This window comes from Triticum dicoccoides, chromosome 5B, assembly GCF_002162155.2.
Source record: "Triticum dicoccoides isolate Atlit2015 ecotype Zavitan chromosome 5B, WEW_v2.0, whole genome shotgun sequence".
Classification (NCBI taxonomy): domain Eukaryota; kingdom Viridiplantae; phylum Streptophyta; class Magnoliopsida; order Poales; family Poaceae; genus Triticum; species Triticum dicoccoides.
This window is the reverse complement of record NC_041389.1, coordinates 560,562,931-560,571,322: the sequence shown is the minus strand read 5'-3', so window position 1 is coordinate 560,571,322 and position 8,392 is coordinate 560,562,931. Positions and strand designations below refer to the sequence as shown.

Here is an 8,392-nt window from a genome sequence, read left to right as displayed (position 1 = left end):
ATCCTTGTCAGTGTACAGGACTGCCTGTAACGCACTACTTCCTGACGATGTGCCTTAACTGCCAGCAGAAGTGCGGAACGTCCAAGCTCACACAAAATGTAAACAGGGCTTGGGCTGACCCACTTTTCTCACGGGCAAAAGAATGAGAATTGTCGGGGCGGGCCTGATTATCTTTGCTCAACCTCGAAAACGAAATTTTTGTGTTTTCTTTTGCTTGACTTTTTTTACATGGTAATAGTGTCTCATTTATATCGTAAGAATCATAATATAAACCATGTACATACCGACATAAACAAACTGAAAAAAATTAGTAGAACGCTAGCCTTTGCACAAAGAAACACCAGCCAAAAAGTAAAAATATAAATAAGACCGAAGAAACCTCTAAACTTGACACCAACTCCCGTTCCTGCCTCTGACACCACCACAACAGCCTCATTTCGCTTGACTTTGACACCATTTACAGCAGCGGCACAGCCAGAGCACTATTGCAGTTTATGAGAATCGGTTGGCACGTATACCAATCAAGAAAGTATGCATGAATACGACGGGTCTGTAGTTTTCTCGCCGACGACGACGCGGTCGGAAATAATGGCGTGTAGGTATACGGATCGGTCGATGTGCACGGCATTGTGATGCTGCCTGCTCTTGGCCTATTGCTATAACTTGCTATAGAATCTTAATTAGGAGTCCCGTGACAAGGCGCATGCATTGACCTGATTCCACAAGTGACGCCTAGTGTTACCGCAACCATCAACTTCAAAGCAAGTAGTTCAAATACGTAGGTGTATGCAACAAGAACTAATTAGCGACAAAACACCGCGCGGGAAACAAAATACTTTCTTTGTCCCAAGATATGAGATGTCTTTGCAGTTCAATTCAAAAACGTCTTATATTTTGGGTCAGAGATGGTAGTTACTGAGACGTGCATGTGGCGATCGGACACTTTTGTGGGAAAGGAGCAAAATATAGTTAGCGTGCAGCTAACTATATAGTTTTATTATTTTTCTCTCGTCACCCAATTCTGCTTCTGTCACATAGTACCAATCAACACCTATAACGATCATCTATCATAAATTCCACTACTAGTCAAAGAGATCAATCATGAACCAAGTGGCAAAAAGAAGACTATTCAAAGACATGTGTTATATTTGTTTCTCTGGTACTAGCATGGACTAGTTCTCTTACCGACGACTATTTATATATCAATCGATGTGACCGTATGCAAGTGGTTGCTTGCTCTTGGGACTTTTTCTTGAGGGAGTGCCTTCATAGAAAATATTAAGGCACTAGAGTATGGGCAGTTGGAACACTGGGTTAATGCCTGTATTTTTTTCTTGTATCTTGTTACTTGTTGTTTTCTTTCTTTTCTAGGGTTAGTTATATAGTCTTTTGTTTTCTCTATTCTTTATTCAATTTGTAAAGACTATCGCTGTACCTTTAAAAAAGGAATCCAATAACTCCCGAACGTTCGGGATTTGAGCATTTCGTCCCGAACGTTTTGGCATGGCAACTTTAGTTCGTAGGGGATGGCAACTTTAAGTGATAGGGGATGGCAACTTTGTCCTTTTTCGTTTTTTTTGTCAAAAATTTCCCATGTTTTCCTAATCTCACGCAAAGTAAAGCTGCCATCTAAAAGCGCTCGGGTTGCCATGCTTAAGTCCCGAACGTTCGGCAGTTATCATTACCGTTCAAAAAAAAATTCAGTGAAAAAAGGCAGCAGAGTCCCGTTGTTTCCCTAAAAGAACGATAGAAATATTAAGGAAAAATCTTCTACCCAGTTTATATAAAAAAATCTTCTGCCCAGCCAGCTGATTTCTAATAAAATTAGCCGACTCGCTCACGTGTCATGCGATATGTGACAACACATGTAGATCTGTACTTGTACCATCTAACCGTTTCTTTTTTCTTCTCAATTAATCTCATCAAGATTCACGCTCAAAACAGATCTTCTTTCAAGTTCCATCGCTCCCGCTTCTTCCTCTCTACTCTCAATTCTCATAGAGTGATGCTTATTGCAGTGGAACATGTCGGCGGTGGGAGGGAGGTCACACGCAAAAATGCTAGACTTACGTAAGGCTGTTACAAATCTTCCTTTCCCCTAACCAAACGCCCCCCCCCCACCCCCTTGATTTTCGGGGTGTCCAATTAAAAACTGCCAAGTCATCTCATTCTTAAGATACGTAAAAAACTCTTTGTAGATGTAGCATTGCTCGGTCACACGTGGTCCAGATCCAGGCCAGTTGGCTCCTTAGCAAGGGGCAATTCTCGAATAAATATGCTCCCGTGACGCATCGTCGGCCAGATCCACAACATCTACTACGAGGTGTCGGTCCTGCAGGTTAGGCCGGAGGCTGCTGGGAAAACCCATGACTGTTGTGCCAAGATATTGTTGTTCCATGTCGGACACTAGTGCTTCAGGCACCGCCACTCGCCGCTAGGTGTTGGGCGTCGTGGGAGAGTTATCCATGCCCTGCTGCTGTAGGCATGAGTGCTAATGACGGTGTTGTTGCTGGCATGCTTTGGCAACATCGACGGTGTTGCAAACGGCGGTAGGTGGAACGACGACACGGTTGTTGAGATGAGTTTCGGCAACATCATCGGTTTTCCCGCAACATCACCACTGTTACAAAGAATCTTGCATGTGCTTGTTTGCAACATCATCGGGACTGTAGTGTGCTTGTCAGTTTTCTGCAACATCATCGATGCTACACTGAAGCTCGCTAGTGCACGTTTGTAACATTACCAAAGCTGCAGAGTGATCGCTAGTGCACGATGGGTGGTGGCAGGGTTGCATCGTCACCTGTGTTGCACAGGTCGTCAAGGATTGCACCATCTCCTATGTTGTGGTGGCAACACGAATCATGTTGCAGATGTTCTGGTATAGCTGGCGGTGGCTTGTGGATCGGGTTTCTCTCGCTCACGAAATCTAATGGCTTGGCAGTCGACCGATTTTCTTCTCGCGTCAGCCGATAGATTAGATGGATAGTGCGCATCGAACATTAATTAGAAAACTCAGATCTATCTATCCAGCGATAAGGTGCATGCGTCAAGTTGTGTATCCAGGTCCCATGTTCTCTACCGTTCCAGGCTTTATTATTGACATGCAACCAAGGGTAGAGGACACTGCCATTGCTTGGCATAGACTGGTCACAACTTTTTTTTTGTGGGGAACTAGCCACAAGTTGCAACCAATTAGTTGGCTGCATTCATGCTGGTGTTGACTGGCATGATCAACAACCCTCGAGGGGCATCTTCAATAATGGTAAGATAGGTGTTGATAGAATTTGCAACATTTTTGATGATGTGGAATGAACTAGGAGAGAGAGAGAGAGAGAGAAGACGTACATAAGCCAACACAAGCTTCAAGGTGATGACAGAATCCCAGCCTTATCATCCTATTCATGCAACACATTCATCCTAATTACTAAACAAGTTTGACATGCCCGTCAGTTGACACCATACACCCTCCATCCCGGTTTATTAGTCTCCCCCATATTTTTGGTCAAAGTTTGCAAAATATGATTTATATAAGTACCAAAAATAGTACCACTAGAAACTTCTTTCAAATATGAATTCAACGATTAACTTTTATGATATATAATTTATATCTTTTAATCTAATCAATGATGAAAGTTTGAACCAAAATACGAGGGGACTAATAAACCGAAATGTAGGGAAAAAAACGATGCTCATAGTGATCATGGAATTTTGTTTGGTCATATAATTATGTTACTAAATGACCATTGACACAGAAGGAGTTTCTCATGGAGGGATCTCACTGCGGTAATTAACGGACCTCGGGTCCTATATTTACTTGTCCATGGATCCTATGGTGTAGATATGCATACCCATTGATTCTCCGATTTATGTGAAGGCATGTACTCTTCCGCTTTGGTGTATATATGATGTGGTTAATACAAGCCTCATTATTTGCTTAAAAGAGAAAGAAATAAAGCATAAAACATATATGCCATTTGATCCATGTGTATATCACACACGAACATATTCACTACCGCGGGCATCTTGATGAAAACAAATATTCTTCTTCTCGGCTATATTGTGTGCTAACCTCCTCCGTGCTTCCACCTTCAATCATTGTATAACCTTGTGCATCCATAACACCCATCACAACATTTTCATGGGGTACTTGAAGACTCTCGAGTGTCATCTCCACTTGCCTCATGGTTGGTCGTTGACCTCCTTCCATCCCGACGCATGCCGCTGCCAACATAATTACTTCTTCAATCTTCTTGCCACCTTCCATCACAACCTGAGGGTCTAACACACTTGAGACGTCACCTTCTGCGAGCAAACTGGTGAAATAGGCGACGAGGCTTTTCTCCCCGGATGATCGATATGAGCATGGTTTTTTCCTGGTGAGCAGCTCCATTAGGAGAACGCCGAAGCTATAAACATCGCTCTCCTCGGTGAGCTGTCCTGAGTAGCAATACATAGGGTCTAGGTACCCAAATGTCCCTTGGATGGCGGTTTCGTCCCCTGTTTGATCTAGCGGAATGCACCTTGAAGCTCCAAAATCTGACACCTTTGCTATGAAAGTGCCATCTAACAGAATGTTCTGAGACTTGATATCCCTGTGGACTATTGGGAATGACACGGCAGAGTGAAGATACGCGAGAGCTCTCGCGGTCTCAGTTGCAATTCTTAGCCGGTCCACCCATGGCAATGATGCTTCATGCTCTTCGACATGAAGATGATGGTAAAGAGTCCCGTTGGAGATGAATTCGTACACTAGTAACGGCACCTCTGTCTCGAGGCAGCAGCCGAAGAGCTTCACCACGTTCCGATGATTTATCTGCGAGAGGATGGCCACCTCGTTGATGAACTCGTCGATCTCCTTCTGGATCGCGGCCTTGGACTTCTTGATCGCCACGACGTGAAGGTCTAACATGATCCCTTTGTACACCATGCCGTGCCCTCCTCCGCCGATCTCGCGAGCTTTGTCGAAGTTGTTGGTTGCCTTCTCGAGCTCCACCAAGGGGATGATCATCCTCTCAGCGATGTCTGCCTTTTGCGACACCAATTGCTCCAGTAGATGTCCCCTATTTTGCTTAAAGAATTTCTGCTTGGATTGTTTTGCCCTCTGACGCTTCAGCTTCCGGGTCACAAAAATGGCACCAAGTACCAGGAAGAGAAGGGCAGCACCACTGCCGATTCCTATGCCGATGCTTAAACCTGAAAAATGTCGAGAGAAAATGTGTCATGGTTCGGAAAATTCTCTCATGTGAAGCAGAGGAACATTCTCTGTGCCTGGTGTGCAATCTCACATACTATGTACCATCAATGGCGTTGTATATTCTCACCTAGACTTAGGGATGATTTGAGGCAGCCATCTTTGATCCGAGGGTCGCCTCGGGAGCGGGGCGGACACACGCAGTGGTACCCTCCGGGCGTGTTGGTGCACACGCCGGAGCACACGAACATATCGGGCCGCGCGCACTCGTTGACGTCTTGGCATCCGCCGTCGCCGGGGAGGTATGGATTGCCCTCGTACCCGTCGTTGCACCGGCACACGTAGCCAGTGCGGTAGTTGTTGGTGATGTTGGTGCATGAGCTGTGGCTGCTCCGGCACGCGCTTTTCCCCGCGTCATTGGGGCAGCCCGTCGCCGTCCACCCCGGTGGATCCTGAGGTTGCCGGAGCCGCTGGGAGTCCAGCACCCACTCCAGCACCAGGGGCATCGCCATCCCGCGGGAGGAGTTCGCGCGCGCGGCCGGCGTGTTGAACCAGCCCGTCTCGGCGACGCGCACCAAAACTTCACGCAGCAGCGTGTCCATCTCCTGGGCCGGGTCCATCCCAGTGAAATTGACGCGGTAGGAGGGACGGCCGATGGTGATGGGCGTCTCGCAGCAGCCGACGCCGGCGCACTCAGCGACCTCCTCGGGGGAGATCGTTGTCTGCCTCCCGTCGGTGACGGCGCAGAAGGCAGAGCAGCCGACGATTACGTTGTCGATTTTCCCAAGCAGCTTGGCCAGCACGTTGCACCCCGTGAGCCTGAACCGGTTGCGCGACGCCGACACCACGAACGGGCCGCCGGCGGCGCCGGCGCCAAGGCCGTCCCACGTGCCGACGGCTCGGGTAGGGCCGCTTACCCTGCTGCCCACGAGTCGCACGGCGCCGGCGGTGTTCCTGACGCGCACCGTGGAGTCCGCCAGCGAGATCTCCATGACCTCGAGCGTGCCACCGGCGCCGCCGATGAGCAGCCGCTCTACGCCGCTAGTCCGGTCGCAGGTGAGATTGAAGCCCTCCAAGTAGCACCCTTCCCTGATGCCGAATGGGTACGGCACGCTCACGCCAGCGCAGATGGTCGGGCAGCCCGGCGCAGCTCCGGTGACCTGAGCCGCCGCCGCGGCCGCGAGGGAGAGCTGCAACAGAAAGGGCAACAGCGCCGCCGCCGGAATCTTCATCTTATCTTCTGCGTATACACCGTCGATACCCACCCAATGCGTACTTTGCTACATATATCGATCCGTGCAGGTGCATGCATTACTATTCAAGCGTCGACTGACTGGCTTTATCTACTTCCAAGAAATATCTCATACAAGGACAGAGGCCCAAAAATATGACTTTTCTTCTTACTAACAATATCATTACAGATGCCAAGTTTGGATTATTCAAAGGGTGTGGCTAGGACTCATCTAGAACTATGTCACGTCTAAGCATGACACTCACACAACATCAGCAAAAAAATAAATTAAAAAATATTTTGTATAAATCTTGGAGCCCCTTAGTATGTGATGAACTATTTAGATATGACATCCTTAAAAAATATCTAGATGGAAATTAGTCATTCTGTTATTCAAAATCACAAAGATGATTTAAATTGGAATCTCCAAAATTACAAGTGTAGGTGAATTTACCTAAAAATAATAATACTTCCTCCGGTCCTTTTTAGTTCGCATATAAGATTTATCTAAAGTTAAGCTCGCAAAGTTTGACCAACTTCATAGAAAAAAATATCTTTTTTTTTATCAATTTGAGATTGCTTTTACCGAAAAAAATATCAACACTCACAATATGAAATCAATATCAGTACATGTGTCATGACTTATATTTTCACATTGTATAACTTTGGCATGGTAGATGTTGATTTTTTTATATAAATAAGGTCAAACTTTATGAAGTTTGACTTCAGACAATTCTTTAGTGAATGGTCGGAGTACATATATGTTCTCGTATTTTTAATTAACTTTAGTGAATGGTCAAACTTGTTTTGTAAAATCAATGTTCAAATAACGGTTCCAAGATGACCAACAACCCCTTTTTTCTGAGTGGGTAATAGATTGATGTCCCCTATTTTACATAAAGAATTTATGCTTAGCATTTCTGCGCTACGATACTCCCGCTTTTTTTTACCAAAAACACCGGTGTTGTATATTATTCGGTTATTAAGGGAAATAGGACGCAAATCCAGCCGGTCCACTCGAAGTATCTTGGAGCATCTACAGCAGGCATTGCAAATCCAGCCCCTCAAACGCCACGGATGCGTTCGGGACACCGGTCATTCCTCAAATTTTATCATCCACATTCACGTACCTCATAGCCGACCTTTATATCCATACAAAATCATGCAACGTTAATAATAACTACGTAGATCATGAGCGGACATAGAAACAGACATATAAATGCACAATCCGTTCACCAAAAGATCGCAGTCGGATCTTCAAAAGATAGTCAAAGTTCACATAATTCGACACACAAGTTTAAACTACATCTAAAAACTTGAAATTAAGGTGAAGAAGACGAATCGTCACTGCTTCCTCGCCGGCCCTTTCCTCTTCCGGTGATGTCGCTGCTGTAGGCGTCGACGGCTGGTGGAGGATTGTCCGAGTTGTCGGACGAGGCGTCGTGGTCGTCGCCGTCGGAGGAGTCGGAGTCGGAGAGGATGATCAACCCTTTGAGCCGTCGGACGACCCTGTCTTGCTGCCACTTGATCTTCGCCAGTCGAGCCGCATCCGCCGCTGCCTCGCGGTCTGATTGCTGAATGGCAAGCCGGAGTGCCTTGGCATTTTTTCAACGGAGCCGTAGAGCGTCTGTCTCCGCCGTAGTAAGCGATCGACGGTAGACCCAAGCGAGGAGCTGCCCGTCTTCGTTGGCTCCGCCTGCAACCCGCGGCGGCCGTGCAGGACTGCTCCGCCGCTTTCGTCTCCCTTGCTCCCTGCCTTTCGCGGCGGGCGACGCGTGTCTCCGATTCTGGCTTGCGCATCTGGGCCGGTGGTGCGGGCACAAATACGCACCGCTGCTCGCATCGAGCAGGGGACGGCGTGCGAGGAGGCGCGGCCCGTGCATCCATCACGGAGCTGCGCGCGGGCCATGAGGTACCAGCGCCGACGTCCTCGCTGCGCCGGCGGGGGAGAGGCGAAGCGGTAGATCTGG

General features: G+C 47.4%; 1 protein-coding gene across 1 annotated transcript; it reads right to left on the bottom strand.

Annotated features, from left to right (window-relative positions):
* Nucleotides 1–3,863: 3,863 nt before the first annotated feature.
* LOC119311614 (wall-associated receptor kinase 3-like) lies at nucleotides 3,864–6,470 on the bottom strand. The gene is made up of 2 exons (XM_037587270.1): nucleotides 5,322–6,470; nucleotides 3,864–5,193 (listed from the first exon to the last, which is right to left on the bottom strand). Exons 1-2 carry the CDS (start codon nucleotides 6,421–6,423, stop codon nucleotides 4,010–4,012), a joined length of 2,286 nt encoding a protein of 761 aa, XP_037443167.1. The 5' UTR covers nucleotides 6,424–6,470; the 3' UTR covers nucleotides 3,864–4,009.
* Nucleotides 6,471–8,392: the final 1,922 nt, after the last annotated feature.

Bases quoted from the DNA above. Each gene is read 5' to 3' on its own strand.
- LOC119311614 (XM_037587270.1), bottom strand. From the start codon at position 6,423: ATGAAGATTCCGGCGGCGGCGCTGTTGCCCTTTCTGTTGCAGCTCTCC. The intron at 5,194-5,321 runs GTGAGAATATAC...GACATTTTTCAG, and splicing joins CAAATCATCCCTAAGTCTAG to GTTTAAGCATCGGCATAGGA.